We start from the raw sequence: 26653 nt of genomic DNA on the forward strand, positions 1-26653 counted from the left end.
TTTTTTTCTCTCGAAGGTATATCTTAAACCAAACTCTCTAGATCCTCCCAAAATATTAAATTAGTGTATTTTGTATTCATCATAACAGGAAGAACACGGAGATAGTAACAAGAAACATAACTTATTTTTTATTTTTTTATTGTTCTTGTTAAAATTTCATAATTATATTTTTTATTATTATATTTTTCTTTCCAAATTTTTTAAATGAAAATAAACTGGACTTTTATAATTTGTTATAGTTTACCACCAAATAAAATAGAGTAAAGTATTGGTTTTGTCTCTGACGTTTGGGGTAAGTCTCAAAGTTGTCCCTAACGTTTCAATCATCCTATTTAAGTCCCTAACGTTTCAAAACTGACTCAATGTTGTCCTGCCGTTAGGGATCCGTTAACAAAATTGACGGGGGGACAAAATTGAGACGATTTTGAAACGTTAGGGATTTAAATAGGACAAAAACGTTGGGAACAAAAATGATACATAAAAATAAATTTTAATTTTATCCTTCAATAATATCAATTTTTTACTATACATAGTATTCAATTATTTTTTAATCACATCTAAGTAAATTACACTTAATCATATTACTTTCATTAATAAAATATAAAAACACTAATTTTTATTTCTCTATCTTTTGTATCTTATTCTCATATCCTGTTACCAAACACAACCTTAGTTACATTTTTACGCAGGTATTAATAGCAAAAACTATAGCAAAATATCTGCTCAATTTTGCTATTATTGTCAACAAAAACAAAATTATTTTTTTACAACCCCTGGCAGGCTGGCAGTGAAAATGAGAAGCAATTTTTGTCTTTGTAACTAGTGAAAATATGCAAAAAATTTCTTCTATTTTGAAGTCCATAACAATAAAAATGGTATATATTTTCAGACATGATACTTACGAAAATGGAAGTATTAACGTTCTAAAACTTCTCTATTAATACCAAAGTAGCATAGCAATTTATCACATACCTTTATTTTTCATTCTTTTCATTTTTATCTCTCAATCTTTATCTTTTTTTTTCTCTCTTAAAATTATCACAAAATGGCAATTGAACATATTAATGTTTTTGTTTATTCGAGTACAATAATTAAACGTAAAGATAATGATACATCTTTTAATTACAATGATCAAATTACAATATAAACATGATAATTACTGCCGTTGATTAAGTTGAAAAGTTTGATTTTAATGAACATGAATTTATTGGGAAGAAATCACATAAGAACAATGTAATATCGATTTCTATTTATCAATAAAAGTAAAAAATTGTGTTATAAAGTATTTTAATTTAAAAATAACGAGCATGTTCATGTTACATTCAAAGTACATATGGAAATTGTTGTAGAACAAGTGATCGAATTTTACATTGAAATTGTAAATATAGATGAAATTCATGTTCATGTTCAAATTTTAATGTCTATCATCTACAGTTAAAAAATAATACTAATATATATATTAACTGTTTATATTTCTATTAATTTAAAAAAAAATAGCAAAAATTTAATTTTGATAACTAAAAATTAAAAAAAAAATACACAATACTAACATGCTTGTTTAGATGGCCTTCAACATGTTTATCTTTGTTAAGAGCATAATTAGAATCAAATTAGATCAATTAGTATCATTTGTATTTCTATAGCGTATTTGTATATTATTGTAGGATTTTATGCTTTTATTATTTTGATTTCTCTAGTAACTATATATACTCCCTAGTACATTGTACTTTGATAAAGACTCAACAATATACAAAAACATTTTCTTCTGTTTCTAACATGGTATCAAGAGCTTAGGTTATTTTTTTCAGAAATAATTGATTTCTAGTCCTTTTATTTTATTTCCTCTGGCAGTACTTTGTGCTAACTTTTCGACTCTTTCTCGACGCTTTGGTTCGTTACCGCCGCCACCCTAACCTTTTCCTCGTTGCAACGTTTCCAATGCCACCGGAATTACCACCATACGCCTTCGGACACGCCGCCAGTTGAAGTTGGCTGTCCGGTTGAAGCAGCCCTTTCTCCAGACGCCTCCAGAGCCATTCGATCAGTGCCTAGATCAACGACTCCAAGACGTGCCACGTGTCACCAAGCAGTTAGACGGATCCGCATTTGACCCACGTGCCCGACCCGAACCGCTACTCCAACCGACGTGTTTGCCCCGCCCAGTCAACACTTACCTGTCATCTGTCTCCAATCCCGCAGCGCCATGTGTCCCTGTGTGCTGACGTGGCGGATAGCGGGACCTTCCCCTAAGGTTTTTTGGTGAGCTCTTTCCGATTTTGCCATATGTTTTCTCATTTTCTGCCCCGAATTTGCAGTTTCTTCTCCTTTTTCCCTTTGTTTTTGTTATTATGGAGAAATCGAATGTTTTTCAACCTATTCCTGTTATCCTTAATGGCTCCAACTATGCTCATTGGGTTGAAGCTATGCGAGGATTTCCTAAAGGACAAAAATTATGGCGATATGTGACTGGTGATATTGTTTGTCCTGTTAAGCCAACTGTGACTGACAAATCCAAAGATGGGACCTCTAAATCCAAGGAGGATGCTGAGAAGGACTTTGTAGCGAAATTGGAAAATTGGGATAATAAAAATCACCAGATTATCACTTGGTTCCACAACACTTCTACTCCTGGCATTCATTTACAATTTGGGCGTTTTGAAACTGCTAAAGAGGTATGGGATCATTTGGCAAAACGTTACACTATTTCTGATCTCTCTCATCAATATCAACTGCTAAAAGAGCTTCATAGTCTTAAGCAAGAACGTGGCCATGCAGTTTTTGATTTTCTTGCTCAGATGGAAATTATTTGGGATCAATTGACCTCTTATGAGCCAGTTCTTAAAATCCCACTGATGCTAGGGCATATGAGGATTATCGGAACCGGACACGTCTCATTCAATTTCTGATGGCACTTACTGATGACTATGAGCTGGTCAGGGCTTCTCTGCTTCATCAGAATCCCTTGCCTAGCCTTGAATATGCTCTTCCTCGTCTTAAATCTGAAGAAACACGCTTGGGATTGACTCGTTCTAAGAGTGAAACTATCTTTGCTGCTACCGACAGAAAAGGCAAAATCTGTCGAAACTGTAACCGTCCTGGGCACCCATTCTCTGACTGTCCCTCTATTGAATGTCGTAAGTACAAACAAAAAAGGTCACATTGGGTCCAAGTGCCCGAAACTATTTTGCCATTATTGTAAGCTTTCGGGTCACTTGATTACCACCTGTCCTACTAGACCACCACTTTTAGATCAGAACAAGTATCAACCTCGTCCCAACCACTCTCCGCATGTGCCTGCTTCTACTGCTGTTGCTGCTACTGACTCCACCCCATCTACCTCTCTCAATACACCTTCTGTCTCTCCATCAGATATTGAATCTCTTCTTAAGCAACTTCTTTTCTTTTCTGGTAATACCACTGCTGCTCTTTCCACCCCTCCAGGTAATTCTAAATGGTATTTTGATTCTGGCTGTTTTAATCACATGTCTCCTTTGCGTCATCTTTTCTCATCATTGTCTACCACTACAAAAGCACCTTCTGTCAACACTGCTAATGGTTCCCTCCTGCATGCAACACATCAAGAGTTTATTTCACAGTCCAATATTCATCTTCCTGATACTTACTTTATTCCAAAATTGAATTTTAATCTTATCTCTATCGGTCAACTCGTTGACCTCGATTTTGATGTCACTTTCTCTATTTCTGGTTGTCGTGTGCAGGATCGTCGGATGGAAAAGATCATCGGGACTGGTTGTAAGGTCAGCCGTTTGTTTGAGCTCACAAACCTTCATGTTCCCTCTACATCAAATCTTTGTGCTATTTCCTCTCCATCTACTCTTCATTTGTGGCATCGTCGTCTTGCCCACAGCTCCTTAGGAAAATTGCGTCCTCTTATGTCTACAGGTGTTTTAGGTCAAGTTCAATATGAGTCTTTTGATTGTATTTCTTGTCAAATTGCAAAACAACCTGCCTTATCCTTTTATAATAATTCCTCTATGGGAGGAGCTCGATATTTTGTAGTCTTTATTAATGATTAATCACGTTTTACTTGGGTTTATTTGATGACTAATTGTCATGAGCTGCCTCAGATTTATATTAACTTTGTCACTATGATTCGAACTCAGTTTTCAAAGGTCATTAAAATCTTTAGACGAGATAATGCTATGGAATATCATGACTCCAAACTTTTAAATTTTCTCGTTGAATAGGGCATTTTATCTGAGTTTTTTTTGCCCTGGTACCTCTTAACAAAATGGCAGAGCTGAGCGTAAACACCGTCATATTCTTGACTCAGTTCGTGCAATGCTTATTTTCTCTTCTTGTCCTGAGCGTGCTTGGGGTGAAGCTGTTCTCACTGCTGTTCATGTTATCAATAGACTCCCATCTTCTGTTCTTGGTAACACTACTCCCTTTGAGCGTCTTTATCATACGTATCCCGATTACAGTTCTCTCTATGTTTTTGGTTGTATCTGTTTTGTCCTTCTTCAACCACACAATAAGCTTGAACCTCAGGCTCGCATGTGTTGTTTTCTTGGTTATGGCTCTGAACATAAGGGTTATCGTTGTTGGGATCCTATCTCTCGACGCATTCGTATATCTCGTCATATTGTCTTCTGGGAGCATTACATATTCTCTAGTTTTTCCTCTTTTGAGTTTATTCCTTCTACTCCGTCACCGTTTTTTACTAACCCCAATGTTGATCTCTTTCTTAGTGATGATACTATAGGGTCTACCCCAAGTCCATCCCTCGAGGCCCCTCCTCTCTCGTCTTTCTCCATCTCTCGATGATTCCAGACCGGACGATGCTCCTGCTCTTGCTCCTGCTTTCATGCCTCCTTCCTCCACTCGTTCTTCTCGGGTTAGAAATCCACCTCCTCATCTTCTTGATTATCACTGCTTTTCTGCTATTCATCATCATGAATCTCGGTCATTCTGAGAAGCCTCTACCAATCCAAATTGGCAGCAAGCAATGCAGGAAGAAATTCAGGCACTTGAAAAATCACAGACTTGGGATTTGGTTGATCCTCCTTCTGATCAGGACGTTGTGGGTAGTAGATGGGTCTATAAGATCAAGACTCGCTCTGATGGTTCCATTGATCGTTATAAGGCACGATTGGTTGCTAAAGGTTGTACACAGGAGTATGGTATTAATTATGAAGAGACTTTTATTCCTGTCACTCGTCTTACGTCTGTTCGAGCTCTCCTTGCCATTTCTGCGGTTAGAAAATGGTCTCTCAGTCAGATGGATGTGAAGAATGCATTTTTTAATGGGGATTTAAAAAAGAAAGTCTATATGAAACCACCTCCGGGATATCCTTGCCCTTCTAGTAAAGTCTGTCTCCTTTGCAATACACTTTATGGACTTAAGCAAGCTCCTCGTGAATGGTTTGACAAGTTTAACACTACCATATGAAATCTTGGTTTCACTTGCAGCCCTCATGAGAATGCTCTCTTCATTCGTAAAAGCGCACATGGAGTTGTTATTCTACTTCTGTATGTTTATGACATGATCATTACTGGAGATGATGTTGATGGTATCTCTGATCTCAAGGCATCCATTCACCGTACTTTTGAGATGAAGGATCTTGGTTCTCTCAGCTATTTTCTTGGTCTAGAAGTTGTATCCACCGATGATGGCATCTATCTCTCTCAAGCTAAATATGCTTCAGATCTTCTTGCTCGAGCCGGACTTACAGATAGTCGCACTGAGTCTACTTCTCTTGAGGCGAATGTTCGTTTTACTCTTATGGATGACACTGTTTTGGATAATCCTACTCTTTATCGACAATTAGTTGCAGGACTCGTCTACTTAACTATCACCCAACAAGACATCGCCTATCCGATTCGTGTTCTTAGCCAGTTCTTGTCAACTCCTCCTACTACTCACTATGCAGCAGTTCTTCGCATTCTTCGCTACATCAAAGGCACCCTATTCCAAGGCCTTTATTTTTCTGCTCATTCCTCCTTATCCCTTCAGGCGTACTCAGATTCTAATTGGGCTGGTGATCCTATTGATCGATGTTCTACCACTGGTTGTTATTTGTTTCTTGGCGACTCTCTCATTTCCTGGCGAGCTAAGAAGCAAAATTTCACTGCTCGATCAAGCACAGAAGTTGAATACCGTGCTCTTGCTGACACCACTATTGAAATTATCTCGATTCGTTGGCTTCTTGAAGACTTGGGTGTTCCTCAACCATCCCCAACTGATATTTTTTGTGACAATCACAGTGCAATTCAGATTGCTCATAATGATGTGTTTTATGAACGCACTAAACACATTGAGATTGGTTGCCACTTTGTTCGGCAACTTATCCTTATTGATGTTGTTCGTCTCATTATTGTTGGCACACTGGATCAGACTGCTGATATCTTCACGAAAGCTCATCGTCCGACTCGTTTACGGACTTTGTTATCCAAACTCAAGATAGTATCCTTAACTCCCACTTGAGTTTGAAAGGGGATGTTAAGAGCATAATTAGAATCAAATTAGATCAATTAGTATCATTTGTATTTTTATAATGTATCTGTATATTAATTATAGGATTATATACTTTTATTACTTTGATTCCTCTAACAGCTATATATACACCTTATACATTGTACTTTGATGAAGACTAAACAATACACAAAAATATTTTCTTTAGTTTAATCTCTTATTTCTAATCATCTTTATTTAGTCTATTAATATTTGTATTGTGTAGTATTTTCTTCCACTTCTCTTCTCTTCTCTTTTCCAATGTCCCACACTGAACACTCAAAATTTCACAAATGAAATGATTTGGAAAACGCCGGCAAAAAATGTGTTATGTATAGGCGCAATTCCTCGATTTTTGCTGACAAAAAACGCAAACAATGAAATTTCTCTACTTGATTTTTGCTGGCAATTCAATAACAAAACAAATGATTTTTTTTAATTTTGATTGTCAGAAAGCGAAAATAAAAAAGATTATTCTGCCCTATTTTGGCTCAAGAATTTTAATATAGGAAGTAAAGTGATATTTTGGCTAGAAATGGGGAATATTGTGTTTTACCCAATGGTGGATCCATGTTCAACACGCAGGGACGTGTTGACTGCGACGAGTGTCAAGTGAGATGACATGTCACAGGTTGAATGTGACACGGTGGCATCACGTGGGGGCGTGCTAACCTAGCACGTGGGGGCGTGATGATGACGTGACGAAGCAAGAATTGGTCATGTAGGCATCACTTGGGGGCGTGATGATGATGTGGAGGAAGATGAATGGGCCACGCAAGCACCACGTAGGGGCGTGCTGATGTAGCACGTGGGGGTGTGATGATGACGTGGCGGAGCTTGATTGGTACACCTGGGCATCACGTGGGGGCGTGATGACGTGGCACGTGGGGGCGTCCTGACACGTGGCAGAACGTGATTCGCCTGAGGCAATCAAAACGTGGGGGCGTGGTGAATGCTACTCTCTATATAAGGCAGTGCTTGGGTTCATTTTCATTCTAAGGAAGTGCGTGAGTATTCTTTGAGTGTGTTTCTGGTGTAATAGAGGGTACCGCAAACTTGGTAGTGTATCGCGACGGTGAGATAATACGTAATACTCATGAGAGAGTGCGATTTGTGTGCCAGAATCCGTTTTGGTTTGTGGTTCCATGCACCATGACGTTTATGGAACTTCAGAATGGTCTCTGTCAAAGCATGGAGAACGGTACGTTAATGAGAGTGAGCAAAATTCTGTACTGGAATCCGGTTGTAGTTTTTGGTGGTCTAATATAGTTTGATACCATGCCAATCACTGACGAAGTGACTATGCATAATATGTTTTAAATTCACCGACAAACTCAAATGCGACAGCCACAGATTGAGCTGTATGTTGAGTTTGAAACCGTAGAGGCAGAAGGGATTCAAAATGACTTAGAGGTGGAGGATGATAGAGCTGCAGTGTACGAGGAAATGAATAGTGATAGCGAAGATGACTTCGAAGCCACTTATGAAGCCGGCGACGAAGACGAGGATGATGATGTGGGAGTTGAGACAGCAGCTGATAATGTAGTGGTTCACCCCTCGGTCATTCAACCGATGAACGTGCCACCTTTTATGCGTGAGTTGGATCTCGACGCCATGCATGCACCGGAGTTTCCGGAATATTCAAACATAGGTACGTGATGACCGAATAATATGTTATCTTTAATATATACTTTGGATTGATTAATAAACGATGATGGGAACTTTCTGTAGGCATTGCTGATCCCGATGACGGAGAGTTCTGGATTAGAATGGAATACAGTTCTAGAAAGTCGGTCGTGGCAGCAATTAGAAGTTACACTATCGCTAGAGGAGTTGATTACGACGTGTATGAGTCTGAGCCACAGACGTTCTATGCAAAATGCAAGATGTATGGGCGTTGGTGCGACTGGCTTATCCGAGCCGACTCGATACAGAAAAAAATTTGTTGGGAGATACGCAGATACAACGGTAGGCACACGTGTACAACGGGAGTGATTTCACAGGATCATTCCAAGTTGGACTCGGACACAGTTGCTGAGGCTATAAAGCCATTGGTCAAGACTGACCCGTCCATAAAGGTGAAAATTATAATAGCCAAAGTCCAGTCAAGGTTCAACTATACCATCAATTACCGAAAGGCTTGGTTGGCAAAGCAGAAGTTCATAGCGAAAGTTTTCGGTGATTGGGAGAAGAGTTACCAAGCCTTGCCGTGGTGGCTCTCGGTTATGGTTCAGAAGATGCCTGGGTCAGTTGTCCAGATAGAAACACGCCCACTCTACAATGGGAATGAAGAGGCGCAAGGGGTAAAAATACTTCATCGGGTATTTTGGAGTTTCAATCCATGCGTTAGGGCATTCAGGCATTGCAAGCCCCTAATTCAAGTTGACGGAACACACCTATATGGAAAGTACAAAGGTACACTTCTGGTCGCTGTTGCACAGGATGGGAACCACAACATTGTGCCTATCGCTTTTGCCTTGGTGGAAGGGGAGACAGCTGATGCGTGGTACTTTTTTCTAAGGAATATGCGAATGCATGTTGTCAGAAAAGATGGTGTGGGTATGATCTTAGACCGGCATGAGTCAATTCGGGCAGCAGTAAATCGTTCCGGAGGTGACTGGCAACCTCCAAGAGCATGGTGGATGTTTTGTATAAGGCACATCGGCAGCAACTTCCTACGAGCATTCAAAGTCCCTCACTTGCAAAAGCTTGTGGTCAATATTGGATATTCAAGAACGGTGGAGGAGTATAACATCAATTATAAGAGGTTGGAAGAGCGAGGCGAGGCATATGCTAGGTGGTGCGATGCCATTGGACTTAGACATTGGGTATTGTCATTCGACGAGGGACATCGATGTGGCCATATGACGACGAACCTTATTGAGTGCATTAACTCAGTGTTGAAGGGTGCTCGTAATCTACCTGTGTTGGCACTAGTCCGAGCAACATATTATCGGTTAAATAAACTTTTTACGCGGAAGAGTGCTAAGTCTCACGAACGCAAACGTGCTGGATATACTTATTCCATATTCGCACAACAACGGATAGAAGCAAGTATGCAACAGGTTGGGAATATAATTGTGCACCGCTTTGACAGACGGAATGAAGTATTTGAGGTGCGCGAAATGACTAGCGGAAAGGTGTTAGTCGTTGATCTTGCACGACGTACGTGTGACTGTGGGCACTTTTAGGTGAAACGAATACCATGTCACCATGTTATTTCTTGCTGTGCTAACCAGCGAATCGATTGCCAGGTGTATGTGCATGAGAGTGTTAGGAATGGTGGCTGTGCTGAGAGTGATGAGAGTGGTGGCTGGACGCACTCTGATCCTGTGGCTGTGGTGGCTGTGGTACATAATACAGAACCGGCTCAAACATTGCATGCTGAGGTGGCTGAGGTGCAGGTGGCTGAGGAACATACGCCGACAATCTCAGCATATGTCCGAATGAGCGCACGTACCAATCCCAATACTCCGGGGTCGGTATGAAGTCCCAGGTCGGAAGGGGGTGCAGATCCCGCAGTCGAGTGTTTCGCCTGTTGCCCCACTTCGCTATCCACTCCCCTTGCAAAACTGTCCAGTCATAAAGCTGCACTCCGCGAAGAGCCATGCAATGCTGGTCCAGTGAAATGTCCATTGGTATTCGCGCGCGCCGGGGGGGCTGTGCTAACCCATACTGACGCATCACTCGCTTCGCAGGGTGCCATTCGATACACTCGAACGACAACAACGGAGCAACGATATCACACACATCAAGATGTCCATGTAACTCGCTGGGTATAATCATTCCTTCGTACGACCGCCACTCAAACTGCCACAGATAATTCGAATGTCATAACCCTAACATTAATGTCTGGATCTAGGATTCATTAGAACCATACATATTTAGCTCCTGCATGTAGTCTATATCATGCCTAAATGTCACAACGGTCTTCTCTAACCACGCTGTGCTCCGTTCCGAATTACTCCACCTGAAACATGATACAGTGAAAAAATTTACGTAAGTAACCGTAACTGAAACATGCATAATGAATATAATCTCCGACAAGAACCATAAATATTTACCTCATGGCAACTGGTATCTCAGCAGGTGGAAGGATATGTCTCGGTACGGGCAAAAGACACGGCATTCGCTCCCATGCCCAAACAAACAACAGATTAAGAGGGCCATCAATCTCCTTCGTATCATATCGTGATGCACGGCATAGTGCTCTGTAAAGATGCGCGAGACATGCTGAACCCCAACTATAAGTATGGATCCGTTCGAAATTGCGAAGCAATGGTAGGTACTTCGCATGGGCGTAGGCGGTCGACTTATCTTTGAATAGAGTCGACCCTAACAAACAGAAAATCTGACATCTCACGTATCTCCTTATGGACTCTTCAGTGTCCAACGGCTCCTCATCTCTGATACATCGAACCCAACTAAGCTTTATATAGGATTTCGAATTACGACTGAGCGCCGGTTCATGTCCGAATATTGTCATGCTCTGACTCTGAACGAAATCACTACTACTGTCAGTCCATCCACTCACAGGTTCTCCATCAATTGGTAAGCCAAATATTTGTGCGACATCTTCCAATGTCACTATAACCTCACCCACCGACAACACAAAAGTGTGAGTCTCCGGCCTCCACCTTTCAACCAGAGCAGCTAACAACGGGTGAGATCCTCTTATCATCCCAATCCTAGATACGTGGTAGAATCCGGTGGCACGTAAGTAGTTTTCGACCCTCGAGTTCCAACTCTGTGGCGAATTCAGTTTACGCACCAACAAATTTCTATTAGGCTACATCAACAAAATTATATTTGTTAAATTACTTATAAATATTTATTTATTAATAAATAAATATTAATAAATAGATTTATAAAATGTATGTGATCCAATTAATAATATTATTTAGATATTTATTTATTTCAATATTTTATTTGTTAGAAGTGCATTACCATAGTTAAAAATAATTTTTTTTCGTGCATCAACATATATTTTTCTAATATTATTAATAACAATGTATATATATATTTTTTAATATTTATTTATTTATTACTTTAACAATTACGTATTAAACTTTTGAATATGATCAACATACATATTTATTTACAGAATGTATATTACTTATTTTACTATAGTATTATTTTTATATTTTTATCGTAGAGAAATATATTTTTTAAAAAAAAAAATTAGTATAGAATAGTATAGTATAATATATATTCTATTTTAATATTTTTATAACAGAAAATTAATTTAAAATTAACAAATAATTATATTTAAACATATTAAATAACAAAAAATAACAGAAATTAAAATACACAATAAAAATATAATTTACCAACTTATATAGATTGGATGATCCAAATAATTTATAATATGTTTCTCCGAAATTTTATAATTACGAACCATTCTTTAAAGTAAACACAAAATAATATTTTTTTTCTTCCTATTTTTCACCATTTCTCTCCTTCACGGTGAAGCAGCAACAAGCCTTTCGAGGAGCAAACCCCCTTCCCCTGCCTCTCACTAACACTTTCTTTCTCATTGTAGTTGAAGGCTTGTTGTTTATATAGAGCAAAAACGCACCACGCTTGCTGTTTACCGAGGTGAGACTTGTCCCCTGCATGCCAGCAGCTCCAGCACACCTCCACGTGGTGCATCGAGACTCCACGACGCCAGATCCACCATGCCCCTGCGTGGTGTCAGAACCTGTATGCTGGCCGCGTCACCTCGCCCCTGCGTGGTGCGGACACATTGCACCGTAGCAGGATCACCACGCTCCTGCATGTTGACTGGTAGCTCCACCGCCGGATAAATTCTCATCCTTCAATATTCTCTCAAAACACCAACTTCTTTTCCATAACAAAATTCATTTCTGCCCTATTTTTACTATAAAGACCTTTATTTACTAGTTTTACTTTTTCAACCGGTGAAAATGTAACTAAATATTTAAAACAGTAAAATTACATATTTCAATTTATTTAATTAATTAATTAATTAATTTCATTTAAATAAAAAAACCGAAAAATAGGATGGTTAATGAAAAAAATGAATAGCATAGAATGTGAGTTGGCGAAAGCCCCATATAGGCCCATAGAGTGGGGACCGAATTGAAGCCAACGCCCGACACAGTTTTTAATCGTTGAAGATGACCCGTCCTTGTCTTGCATTTATATCATATCATATAATATTAGAATATATAACACATTATTATGTTACTATCTTATTCCTATTTTATCATCATCATTATTTCATCCCTTGTTATGATTTAAGCATCTTCTCTTAATCTAACCCTTTACATTTAGAAATGATTGCGTTTTTACGCGAAATTATTTGAACATGTTAATTGGTGAAATGAGACACGTGTCATGCATATGTGTTGAGCATCTATCTCATGCAGTACAGTGGAGCAGCATCATTCACACAAATGAATAAAAGTTTCACCAAAAGCTTAATGTTTGGATCCTTTAAACTTTTACCTCAATATGGTATATTTCATTGACCTTACACCATGTCACCATCTCTCATTTCAATTTTTTATTAATTTTTTTCTTAGTTTTATATGATGACATTCTTTTAATTTGTGAAATTTCATTGAGGAAAGAAATTAAAGAGGGTGATACAACAATCTCTTAGCAATAATTTAAGTCAAATTCGTTAAACATAATGCATATGATAACTAAAGGTGTTTAACAAGTTGAATGTTTATAGTTTCCATTCATTGCATTTGGATTATGTGCTAATGATGGCTTAATTAATTCGAGGCAGAAACTGAAGGTGCAGAAAATGTGCGGCTATATGTACAATATATACGTGATTAATATTTAATAATTGCTGCAATAAATATAATAAAATGAAGAGCAGCTAGCTATAGCTACCTAGGGAAACAACCTCAGACCTGTTTTTCTGAGTCTCAAGTACTATGGACTGTGGACACACAAATTAAAAAGATGATACCAAATCAGAAAAATCCTTGAATTATTAGTCACTCATTACTATATATATAAAATAAGAATGACATATTTTATTTTACGCCTAATTATTTTGTTTTTTTTTTATAAATTTATCAAATTTTTAGTTAAATTTTGTAATTTAGAAGTTTGTAATTAAACTTGTGTATTAGATCAAATTTTTTAGTTAAATAATTATTAATTTTTTAAAAAACTAAAATATTCTTAGAATATTCGTTTTTATATTTGATGTAAGATAAATTATATAATATTCAAGAATTAAATATTATTATAATATTATTGTATTTTTTATCTAAAAGATAAAAACTAGTAAAAATTTAATTAATTAAAAATCTGATAATAAATTTTATATTATAAGACTAGATTTAAATTTAATAAAATATAAACACTGACAAAGTAATTAAATTTTTGTTTTAATAATATATTTTTCAAACGGTACTTTTAACTCACTTAACTTAACCACATTCAATAATTCAGGTCGACAATGCCGCGTACAATTAACATCACATGAACCCTATAATATAATAGCAATATAATTTACCATTAAATGTTAATTAATTTAATCTAATTTACTGTTCAATTGTGATGATTATTATTATGGTAGAATTCACCTTATTATTATTATTATTATTATTATTATTATTATTATTATTATTATTATTATTAAAAGATGTAATTACAGGATTTTCAATTTTTATAACTGATCAGTCATTTACTTTCTTTTTTATTAGTTACAATTTACAAAGGTATTAGGCTATTAGCTGCTATTAAGTAGAAATGCAGAATGAGTAATAAGATATGGCAGGTTAATAATTGAAGCAAATGGTCCCAGAAAATTTAAAAAAAAAAGCATAATAAATTTGAAACAATTTATTATACCGCCGTAACTCGAGTTAAAGTCATTGGCAGACATAAGTAAGGCCAAATTTAAGAGGTGAGATTAGGATCTAGGGTAGTATTTTCACATTTCAGAAATAGTTGATAATAAAAAAAATTAGTCAAAATAATCAAATTATTTTTATTTTAATAAAAAATATTAATTAATTTTTTTAATTTTATAACATTATCATTCAAAGTTAATATTATAAAATTTATAATAAAAATATTTAATAACAAAAATTAATTAATTTAAAATAAACAAAATTTATTTAATAATTAATAAATATTAAATAAAATAAATTTTAATAATTTTTTTATATCTCTAATATTACCGAATTTGTAAATGATGACAATACTAACTCTCATCTATAAATCCTTGGACCCCTATTCTTGTCAAAAGACACCTCTTTGATAGACATAACATAGGTTACGGTCTTTAGCTGTACACTAATATTAATGTTAATAATGTATTTGCCTTTGGCATTTAATTAAACGTGAAAACTTAAGTACAATCGGCTTCACGTGAAGTTTATAATTGAGAGTCGGTAGATGAAAATTTAGTCAAATCATCTAATTAATGATTCTCAAATATTAATTTCACATGAAGTCGACTGCACCTAAATTTCTACTTTAATTAAAATATTATTATCACAATCTTGTGCAATTTTTCTTTACTTTATGTACATTGTATATTGTACTTAAATGTGTACTCTTTTAAGATGAACCAACCAAAAGATAAATAAATCTTTAATCAAAGTTAACAATAAATGAAATAAATTATACATAAAAATGTAAACTTGTTTAATATGATTAATTTCTCATGATATTGATAGGGGCAGGAGAATATCACATATAGGTCTGGTTATTAATTACTATTATGTGAAAAGAGAAGGCGGTAGATGTTTATTATTCAGAAAGAAATGCAGAAAAGGTAAGTTTAATAAGTTGGCAATGAATCAGTGAAATTAATGGTGATGAACCTTTTATTTGTGTGGCTCCAGATAAAAGGTCTACGCAGAACATTACTATTCATATATCACATAGCAGCACTAAGAATTATGTGGTCCAAAGGCCTAAAAATAGTTAAAACCATTATTATTTAATGTTATTAATTATTATTGATGAGAGAACGAAGAAGAGCATTCCCCACTTATTATTATTATTATTATTAAGTTACTATTCAGTGTCACAACTCACAAGTAGCAAGTAGCAACTACTTGTCCTATAGAGCTATGATCATGACCTAACCATGAAACCATGTTTGTACATATGCTTTCTTCGCACTTCAAGGTTACTAAATGCTACTTCAACTCTCTTTCAATCTCTGCCCAAACACAAATTTGCACTCTTGAAAGATTTCATAGGAAAAAAAACTATACACTTTGCATTATTTTTAGGCCAATACTAATGTATAGATGGCCAAAAATATCTACATGGATAAATTTGAGGTGTTGAAATAAAATTGGACATTGCCTATAATAATAGAATTTGTATTAGTAAATAAATTATTATTGATGGCCCCACCATCTGAATTGATACAAAAGTAAATAAATTAGATTTAATTAGTATTAATATTTTTTTTACTACTTTTGTTTTTTAAATTAGATAAATTGAATTTAATTAGTATTAATAATTTTTTTTGGTGTTCAACCATAACATTAGTTGAATTTGGACTTGAATTTAATGTCATATTTTCTGTGTCAATATAAAACTTTTTTTGTTTAAAAATTATTATTCGTATTGATTTTGTTAAATAAATTTTATTATATAATATTTTTGCTATTCTTATTTTATATTATAATTATGAATATTTACAAAATATTATTACCTTAAAAAAAGTTTTGAACAAAATTTTTTAATTATATATATAATAAAATTAGATTGATTTATTAAAGATGTTTTTTTTATAATTTCAAATAATATAAATTTAATTTATCCTGAGTGACAAAAAAATAAAATGAGAAGCATTTTACATTATTTTTTTTAAATAATAGTACAAATATATTATGCCTTTAAAATATTTTGTTAAGTAAATTTAATGTGATAGTAAGAAAAATATTTAAAAGATGATAGAAATAATCATAAAATAATATTTATTCCCTCTTTTACATGACTTATTACAATTTTTCTTAATTAAGTACTAATATATATTTCTATATTAAAAAAACTATTACTATTGTTTTTTAATTTTTTTCCACTATTACATCAAATTTATGCACGAAGAAAAAAGAATAATTTTATTAAAAAATTTTACCAAATAAAGTTTTAAAGTCATAGTATTCTTTGTTATACAAGATAAATTAAATTTATATTATTCAAATTGATAAAACAAAATTTCTAACAAATTAATATAGTTTTATTAATTTTATTAATTAACAATCATTTTTAAACCTAAAATTTGTTATCAGGATAACAAAACATTGAACTAACGTAAGGTTAGTACCTAAGTCCAATCTAAAAATTTCAGTAACTGGCCTAATGCAAAAAATTTCATTAAATATTAATTAGATTAACTAATTTAAACGAGACACAAGCTTTTTTTTTTTAATTTACAATGAGACACAAACTTTAAAATTTTTGTTGGTATCAATATTTTTTCTGCAACAATTCAAATGGTGGGTTCATCAGTAATAATTTGTCCATCAATGTCGGTCTTATTATAGTCAAAATCTAATCTTATTTTAACACCTTAAATTTATATATGTAAAAATTTTTGGCCATCTACACAGTAACATTGGCCTTATTTTTAATACTTTAAACATATATGCCAAATAAGGGCTAATTTTTTTTATATAAAAAAATATTACTGTTTTTTTTTTATGTAAATATGATTAAGACCAAGTCTTGTATAAACGGACATATTTCTCTTGAGGAGTTCTTAGATCAACAACATCTTTTGATATAATTTAAGAGTTGAACCGTAAAATTATGTAATGTTGATTTTTAAAGTTTGAAATTTCATGACTTGAGTTCTTTATGTTATAACTTTTTACTAACCAATTATATGTGATTAGGAAGTTAATGTTTTCATAAGCCATCAACATATTGGTGAATAATGCTGCGTTTGTTTGATGAGACACATATACTAATACATAGATATGGTGGTACACGTCTATTGTTTGTTTGCTAAGACATAAATTTTTGAAAAATACGGTGACACACAAACATATATAAAATATATGTATTTAGTGTTCTTTAAAAAAGACGAGACACGGAGATACATTAATGAGACACAAATATTTACTCTTTTATTCTTAGTAATTTACTCTTGTCTTTATTTCATTAGTGATAATATAAGAATAAAATTGATATTTAATTTATATTGTGTGTCTTGTCCAATATCACTAAACACAATAAAAAATTTGTATATCTTTATATATATGTCTCTTTGTGTATTTATGTCTGTGTCCATGTATTTAAAAGACAATAAACAAACGCAGTCTAAAGGAACAAGTCAAAAAAACTAGTTGTGTGTCTTGGTGCCTAAAATATGAAATACAATAATTTATAATGTTTAGACTTTGGTGGATAACAAATCAAATTAGAAAAAGGAGCTGGTTTTAATTTGGTTATGTGCCTTCACTATATATATATATATATATATTTTGGTTTACCCAAAAGGTATCTCCCAACTCAACAGGTTAAGGACTAAGATCTGAATTCCATTTAAGGGGTTGCTGCATGCACAAGACGGGATTTAAACTCGCGACACTTATTTAAGTATACGAGTGAGCTGATCATTCGACTAACCCAAGTTGGTTTGTGTCTTCAGTATATGCCATATAGTAAATTAATAATGGTAGTGAGTTAGTGACTCGTAAATCCCAATTGGGCTTTTTTCTGGATAATTCTACGGAAGAAGAAGCCCATGTTAATTATCAATTAAGCAAAGGGCCTAATACTAGTTGTGGACCCAAGTAATGTGCCATAATTTCTATGCATTACTCATATCTCTTGTATTATTGGGTAAATTACATTCTTAAAGTTATAATTCTTCTAATAAAAAATAAAAGTATACATTAATTTTTCTAAAATTTGGACCATATAACACTTAATATTTTTTATATTATAAAACTCAATTTTCATTATTTTTATTTTATAAATAATTCAATATAAAATAAATTTCACCTATAAAAAGAATTTAGTTTAGTAGTAACAAATTAATAAATACTATCTATAATATCATAATCTAGAGATGAGAATAATTTATCTCTGTTATCATTTGCTTTTTTACCCCTCATTTTTTGAATATTTACTATCGAATATAATATAAAATTTTTATTGGTTTATAAACACCTGGATAAATAAATTGTTAACAGAAAAAGTAAACTATTATTTTTACTTCCAAATATTCAGAATACTGAAAAATTCACCATAAAAAAATGAAACTGATGTAATAGTAATAAAAGAAAAATTAAGAAGGACAATTTTAAAATATTTAGTTTTTTTGTGTGTTTGAAAATTTGTATCCACCAAAAATTCTTTTATAAATACAACGTCAACTTTATTGTTGTAAATGAATTTATCAGTATTTGAAACATTAATAGATAAAAATAATATTTTCTTTCTTCTCAATTTTTTGTTCTTTTATTTTTTATTGTGTATCCAAATAAAATTTTAGTTTTTGAATTGAGAGAGAGAAGCAGAGATTGTACTTGAAGGTGTGGTTGGAATCAAACAGTGAAATGACAAATGGGAAAGGGTAGCCCCCTCTTTTTATGGAGTTATTATCCAACTGTGTAAAGCGACTACTATTATCACTAGTCTATTCAATCCATAGCTACCCTAATTTCTATCTCTCTCTCAACACATTATTGTTCACCTTCAAACCTTCTAATTCAGAACTTGATCTTCCCCATATTTATCTATATTTTATAATTTGCAGAGATAGTCAGCTACAATAATTCAGAGTATATTATTATATTGATTGAAAGTTCAAATTTATTTCATAGAGGTGAAAGAATCTGGTGGAGCAACTAGCACCCAGTCCTCAATGCAACATCTTTTTAGCCTTTCCTTTTAAAGAAACAAACAACAACAAAAAATATTTAGTTTGCTCAATGGAGTCACTAAAATAAAAATAATTTGTCACTTCATATATATTCCGTACAACACTGCTTGTTAAATCATACGTGACGTCATCAACCCGACAATCTTGTTTAGCTGTTACCAGTTTGTGTCTCATAATAATTTAACGAAATGTCTATCCATGCTTATATTTGAACATTTATTATTGTTATCTTTTTTTTTTAAAGTTATATGTCAAATATAATGTAAGATTCTTTCATATAGTATTGTTCATAATTTAATGCCTGACCAATTTGCTCATTCTGATGTTAATGCTCTTCCACGGGTAAGTTTGTTATGCTACTAAAGTCTTATCGAAAATAAACTAGGTAGCGCACAAAATAGTTTATAAGCATATATATTTGTTTCTCAACAACTTGCTTATTAAGACTTTAATTGAGCTGCGAAAATTATTATGCTACAGGTCAAGCACTAATCCGTCGCGGATTTGAACTCCATTTAAGGGTTTGCTGCTGGCCAATAAATTGTTGCATGCACAAGACGAGATTCGAACTCCCGACACTTGCTTAAGCGGATGAGTGAACTGACCACTCGACCAATCCAAATTGGTTGAAAATAATTATTATTTAATACGAGGATAGAAACAAAATACTCCTATTTAGAAACAAAGCTGAAAGAGAAATTAGGAAAGGGATCAGGAGGAAAAAATAACACGAAAATGAAATGAATGTTTTTCTTTTTTTATTGTTTTTTTGTTATCCATGGTATCCCCCAACTCGACAGGCCAAGGATTAATTCATCACGGATCGAAGCTCCATTTAAAGGTCTGTCGCTGGTCAATCGATTGCTGCATGCACAAGGCGGGATTCAAACCCTCGACACTTGCTTAAACAGACGAGTGAGCTGACCACTCGACTAACTTGAATTAGTTTTTTTTATTGGTCTTTAGTTCTTAACCAACATCTTAATGTCTAGAGAATGTCCTATTATGTGGGCCTATGGAAGTATTTAGCCCACGTGACTTGTGGCCTACAAGCCCAACCTATCAAGCTTAAGTTTGTTTTGGTACCTATCCATCTTCAAGGGCCCGCATCCAAAATCACTCGAAACTAATGCATATATAAAAAATTTAATTAGAGAATTAACTATTTTTTTTAATTGTCACAAAAGTCAATTCTTTTTAAATTATTCTTTTATTAAATTTTAAATTATAAAATTTAGAACTAAATCCTCCAATATTGAAATTTAAAAAAATCACAATAAAAAATTAACTAACGTTGACTAATTAAAAATTAATTTTTTATATTTATTCAATGTGAATATACAATATAATTTTACCATAAAAAATTCAATACTCTTTTAAATTATTTTGACTGTTAAAAAATATCCACTATATATAATATAAATTAAAAAATATTTAGTGCATAATATTTTTTAAAATACCCTTCGTTATATATATAAAATGTATTTTCTATATTTTAAAACTTAAACTGAAACATCTTAATTAGCGTGTAAAATATTTATCCTGTTGATTAATTTTACAATAATATTTTCACATTTTTAATAAATAAAATAATTTATTAATAAACATGATATTACCTACTAATAACTAGTATATATAATTTGATTAATTTCACGCCATAATAAAAAATATAATTATTTGCTACTAAAGCAAAGGTCTCAATAAAACATTTTTCGTATTGAATATGCATTGAAAAAAAATCATTTTTTATGTTATTGCTTTGATGGAGTAAAGTATGCGGTTCACATTATCACATTTTCCCTGCCGTATGAATTTCATTAATGAGGGTGACATGAAAGTTGAAACATAAGTGAAGATATGCATAATAAAAGACCTTGGTATGTAAAAGAAGTGAAATGAAGAAGGACTAGCCAATACAAAGAGCTACATTTGTTGGAGCTTCCTTTGGTTAAGTAAGACAAACATGAAACACCAAACACCACCGATGTGAGTGGTGTGACGTGATTTTCTATTTTCGGTAAAGGAGTTATCAAACTTAGCTGCTTCTTATTTGTCTGCATTCTGGAGTAACAGAATTTCCTTCTAAGAATCTTCAATCTTTTCTGGGTTTACTTCAAACCCAAATGGTATCTTCAATCATGGGTTCAAGTAAATTTAACTTAGACTCATGAACAATAATATATGAGTACTAGTAGTACCTTGTAGTAGAAAGTGAATAATCAGTCACTTATATAGAATACATGTTGAAATATAAAATACACATTTAAAATGAATTAAAAAACACATGAATTTATACACAAATATATAATAACTGATTTAGTAGTTAATTTTTGGTAATTCGGTAACATTTTTACAAGACCATACACAATATGAGAATTGGGAGGACCCACAAAGAAAAAGCATTGAGACATGAAAAGGACTAAGCAGTGTGCTTAACTTGAATGGGCAATTGTGTAGGGTAGAACACATGAAGAGGTAAAAACCTTCCCATCATAAATAACTTGTTCACAAGGCATTGGAGGAAGGGGGGAAATGGGCACTGATGATTGATGAATGCTTTGAAAATGGACCCAATCATAAATTTTTGTGTCTTTTAGTTGTGAGGGTAAGTTGACAAGATAAACGAAAAAGTAATAAAAAGAAAGACACACTGTTTTGAAGCTGCCTACAGTATGTCGGGTTTGGCAAGAGATGCTTATTGCACTTTAGTCATTTTCATGGATCACACCCTATCCACAATCTCTTTTTACCTTTTTGGGCCCCAGATATATCTTTCAATCAATGCTTTTTTTACTTTTCCCCATTTCAACGAATATTCCTCACAATTTAAGATCTTGAAAATTCACTCTTATAGTGCAATACTTAGGGTAAAATATTATTAGGCCTTTCTACCCACAACCCTTTTCTATATTAAAATTATGGCATTCAACAACCTTATATTTTATGAATGGGACACTAATCTCTATCATAAACATAAATAACTTTCTCTCTCAATTGTTTAAATTATCAACGAAAAGACTTGCTGTTAGTTGATCATGGACTTGCAACCTGGTTTTCACAACAAAAAAGGGCCAACAAAAAATCAAAGTGGCGACCATGTGGGCCTCCAATCTCCATAGAAGGAGGAGTACAAGACCCATTAGTCTCATCCAAAACTGAGTCCAGAGTCCATATAGATCTTGGACTCCACTGTAACAAATCTATCTCAGGCCCAAAATTACTTGAATTAGATTTAGCCCATGTTGACCCAAAAGTTGTATCCAGAACAAAACATGATCAGCTCTGACCAAAAACAAAGAAAAAGTACATGATCAGTTGATCACCAACCAAACAAGGTTGTGGTTATTTTAGATAATAGATTTGGAAAAAGAAGAAAAAGGCTTAGTGTCTCCCATAACATTGGTAGGGAGTTCTGTGAGAAAAGGGATTTTTCATAGACTTCAAAATCCTCTTGACTTTCAGAATTTCTCCAAAAAGGAAGATTTCACAAACTCTCATCAATTTAGTTTATCCATTTGATCCTTAAATTGATGGTTATTTTATAGTAATACTATGAAGGACCATATTGAGTATTTACTTTAAATCTACACAAGGTTAAGGTGTTTTATAACAAGTTATAAAAAGTACTATTCAGATCACCAATGCAAGCCTACTTTGAACAGCCAAACAATACCTACCACTCAAATAACTTCTGAATCATTTTCTATTATTGCTAACCATATTAATTCATCTAATAAGCTATTTCAAGGGAAAACACCTTTAAAGCTGTCAAAACAACTACCTCAGTTGGCTCAAATTAGTGACAGATTTCTATTTCCATGATCTTTGATTATGATTTCTAAATCCAATTACAACATATCCAATTACAGTTTCCCATAAAAAAGAGACTTCCTTCCCAGAAGAGGGGGAAAAACAAAAAATCTCAGAGCAACTTACACATTGGTGGTCATACAGCACAAGTGTGGGTTTGCATAGGTTTTGTGTGTCATTCATCTTCAAGATCAAAATAGTAGACAAGTAGTAGTACAAGCCTGCAAAAGGAAAGTTCAAAGAGAAGTTGGTCTTTAGGTTCATTGAGATTTTGATGTATAACTAGCCATGGCAGCAAATGCAGCATACATGAATAATCATACAATATTGCACATGCCAAAAGCCAGGTCCATCTAATTTTCCTATTGAAAGGAGATTTTTAAGCAGCACCACAAGACAAAATGGATGCTTTCTATTGCATTTGAAAAAGCAAGGTGGCAAGTGAATGCTTGCTTTCTATTGCATTTCAAAATTTCGTAGTCTAGAGTGCCTCATCGAAAGACAAATTAGAGCAACCTTCACCAACCCCTTCCTAAAAGAGAAGGTTTGGTCATGAAAGAATTTAGTATGACAACAAACATCCAAGTTCAAATCAGCTAGGGATATATGAAGCTAATACAAGAACTTAGCCATAACTCCTATTTTTTAAATAAATAAATAAATAACTAAAATCTAGAATACAGGAGTAGGATACACTAAGAAGCAAAGGTATGGAAATCCTTGTTCAGGGAGGAGGTTGGCAGGAAGAAAATAATTTGTGAGTTCAAATGACACAGGCAAATATATCTTGCCCTATTTGCTGGGTAATGTGTCTACTTAGAGAATTTAATTGGCTAAGGAGACACAACTTGGCGGGTTTGCAGAACATTTCTAATACATAATTCGGTATATGAATAATGGCACTTGAACAGAAAATTTTTAAGTTAAACCTAACTACAGTTAATCAACAAAAGGTGTTGACTGTGACCTCTGTAATCCTGATGAAGCATATGCAAGTGTAAAGATAGCGAATAGGGTGGTTAAAGGTGAGTGATGTCAAAGTCTTCATGAAATAACACATAACAAAGTGAACTACCCAACACAAAAGCATTAGCAGGTTCCATTTCAACTGTGTGATGCCAGGCTATTTTTTACTTGACCAATTGTTAGAGTTCCTATGTGGATTGCTAGTTATGTCAAATTCCTCAATTTTAGAACTATTATACTAAGGTTCTTCCTGCAGCATAAATCCTAAAAGAAGACCTAAATTTTTTTTAAAAAAAATAGACATAAGTTTAAGCGGTATGACTGTCAGAGTCAAAAAACAATAGTGGGTATATGGAGTTTAAGGGCATGACAAACCTGAAGATAGTTATAATCAGGACTGATAAGTAGAAAGCAAGTTTGACAATCCGAAATTTCTTCTCAGCTTTAAGCACCCTAAAAACTTCAGTAACATCAAGAAGATGCTGCCGTTTCATAAACCTGAGTCATAGAAACAGAGTAACCATGAACTAGTTAGAGAAAACACAAGTTCATAAGCCAAAGCCTTTATGGAAGTACCAGGTCAATGCACAGATAGTTCATTAAATCAATTTCGTTTCCGTTAATGGTAATTTGTGATATCTACATGGCCATGAAATACAATCACATTATTGATTATAGACAGATAATAGAAGAAAAAAAAATTTGAAACATAAAACTTGCTTTGACAAATGTGCTATAAGTTCATCTTATTCACAAAACCAATAAGCAATTTATAGCAATTAAAAAACTTCAGAACAGTGATGCCAAGTAATTGGATGATAAATCTCAATATTGCTTCCACCTAAGTTGTTTGGAAAAGCAATACATCAGCTTAAATGACTCTCACAAAACACCTTGTCTGACAATAAGTTTCAATAAAGTTACACAAATCCAATAGCAACAAAGAGGGGACAAAATAGTAGGTTAAGGTGGATTTCCATACAGAGGGAAACCACTACTCCACATGCTCACACCATTCTCAACCTCCGAAAATTGATAATCAACACCACAAATATCTGCTCACTGATGTAAGTCCCACAAATCTTAGCTCAAGCAAGATCACTGTGTGTGTTTGGTACCATTTTTGTAAATGTTTTTTCTAGGCGATATTAATTATGGCAGAACTGATATAATTAGAATTTTATGTTAATGTAAAGTGATTTACATTAGGTAGTTCCTATAGAAAGAAATTCTGATAGAAAGTGAAAAATTTTTCACTTCTCCCAAATCAAGTGGAGAACCATTCCAAACTAAAGGCAAGAATTATAACAGTAAAGATAATTTTTCTCCTCTGAAATCAATTTCTATCTACCCTAAATGTGCTCCAAAACACACTTGCCCTTTGGTCACTACAAGCCTAATCCACCCTCTACCCCAAACCGGGTTCAAATGTCAGATCTTATGCCTCCATTCAATCCATACACACATAAAGAGGGAAAACTTGACTTCCCTCATTAGCACATTGTAAGGCAAAATCTACATTAGGAAACAAAATAATCAACAACATATAAGGCAGTTAATATAACTAAAGCAGCACACTAATCAGTTTGGGGTCGTAAAGACATGTATGTACTCACAGATTGGCATGATAGCAAGCAAGAGGAAGTGTGAGCAAGAACATGATCCAATGACCTGTGAGGAGGCAAAGAGCACAGAGTAATCCCTGCCCAATAAACTCGGGAACCACGAAGTAATTGACTCGAGACGAGGCATCAAAAGGGTTCATATAGTCATCTTCCAAGTCCGATAATATCAAAACCTTGGACACCCCAAAATAAAAAGAACAAATTTTCAGATTCGTGGAAGCTAAGAAAGTAGAGAATTGGGAAAGAAAATAGAAATAAAGAAGAACCCCACCTGGTAAAAAGAAGAGGCAAAAAAGGCAATGTTGAGAGGGAAACAAAGAAGCAGCCAGAAGAGCAATTCCCAACCCATTAAAACGGAGGAATCAGAGACGTGGCGCAGTGTTTTCGGCGAAAGTGTGTGTTTTCCACAAGATGGCAAGTTTTTGAGAGTTTGGAATCACTGATATGCTTGGACTTTGGACATGGGAGAGTTGGTGAAGACTCTGTTCATTGCAAGTACTTTTTTGGGTATGATGATATGGTTGATCAAGGTGCTGGACATACCAACATTGACAATAAAACAGCTCAACTTTTTATATTAATTATTATTTATTACAAAATTATTTTACACAGTCAATTAATTATAGCATAGATAATATATAATATATTTTAGGGGTTGGCAACTTTTTAAATTTTTTATGAAATAAATACATTAGAAATTCAAGTTTGTTAGCCAACTCTGCATTTTTATTGGTTCAGTACACATACTATAATGAGTAAAAATAATATATTTTATGTTAAAAAAATATATTGTCAACATATTTTACAAAAATTAAGTTGTGCATTTAAAATAAAGTCTTCAAATATGTATGAGACTTTTATAAGTGATAGAAAAGTTCAAACAACCAAAATTTATTATTATTTTTTCAATATTTTTATTTAATT

At 33.7% G+C, this 26653-nt stretch overlaps 3 protein-coding genes across 4 annotated transcripts; 1 reads left to right on the top strand and 2 right to left on the bottom strand.

Moving 5' to 3' along the window:
• Window positions 1–7813: 7813 nt before the first annotated feature.
• On the top strand, window positions 7814–9963 carry LOC130933731 (uncharacterized). Its single transcript, XM_057863350.1, has 3 exons — window positions 7814–8126; window positions 8207–9615; window positions 9715–9963. Exons 1-3 carry the CDS (start codon window positions 7814–7816, stop codon window positions 9961–9963), a joined length of 1971 nt encoding a protein of 656 aa, XP_057719333.1.
• A 370-nt stretch (window positions 9964–10333) lies between these two features.
• Window positions 10334–12290, bottom strand: LOC130933732 (protein MAIN-LIKE 2-like). Its single transcript, XM_057863351.1, has 3 exons — window positions 12096–12290; window positions 10540–11264; window positions 10334–10445 (listed from the first exon to the last, which is right to left on the bottom strand). The coding sequence occupies exons 1-3, from the start codon at window positions 12288–12290 to the stop codon at window positions 10334–10336; spliced, it is 1032 nt and encodes a 343-aa protein (XP_057719334.1).
• A 9431-nt stretch (window positions 12291–21721) lies between these two features.
• LOC130933187 (protein cornichon homolog 1-like) lies at window positions 21722–26260 on the bottom strand. 2 transcript variants are annotated; one of them, XM_057862739.1, is made up of 5 exons: window positions 26001–26260; window positions 25721–25902; window positions 24480–24602; window positions 23265–23359; window positions 21722–22610 (listed from the first exon to the last, which is right to left on the bottom strand). In XM_057862739.1, the coding sequence occupies exons 1-4, from the start codon at window positions 26076–26078 to the stop codon at window positions 23314–23316; spliced, it is 429 nt and encodes a 142-aa protein (XP_057718722.1). In that variant the 5' UTR covers window positions 26079–26260; the 3' UTR covers window positions 21722–22610; window positions 23265–23313. The 2 variants fall into 2 exon arrangements, with proteins under 2 accessions (XP_057718722.1, XP_057718721.1); XM_057862738.1 differs by lacking the exon at window positions 21722–22610 and having other exon boundaries at window positions 23115–23359.
• Between the last annotated feature and the right edge of the window lie 393 nt (window positions 26261–26653).

This window comes from Arachis stenosperma, chromosome 6 (genome assembly GCF_014773155.1).
Source record: "Arachis stenosperma cultivar V10309 chromosome 6, arast.V10309.gnm1.PFL2, whole genome shotgun sequence".
In the NCBI taxonomy this organism is placed as follows: Eukaryota; Viridiplantae; Streptophyta; class Magnoliopsida; order Fabales; family Fabaceae; genus Arachis; species Arachis stenosperma.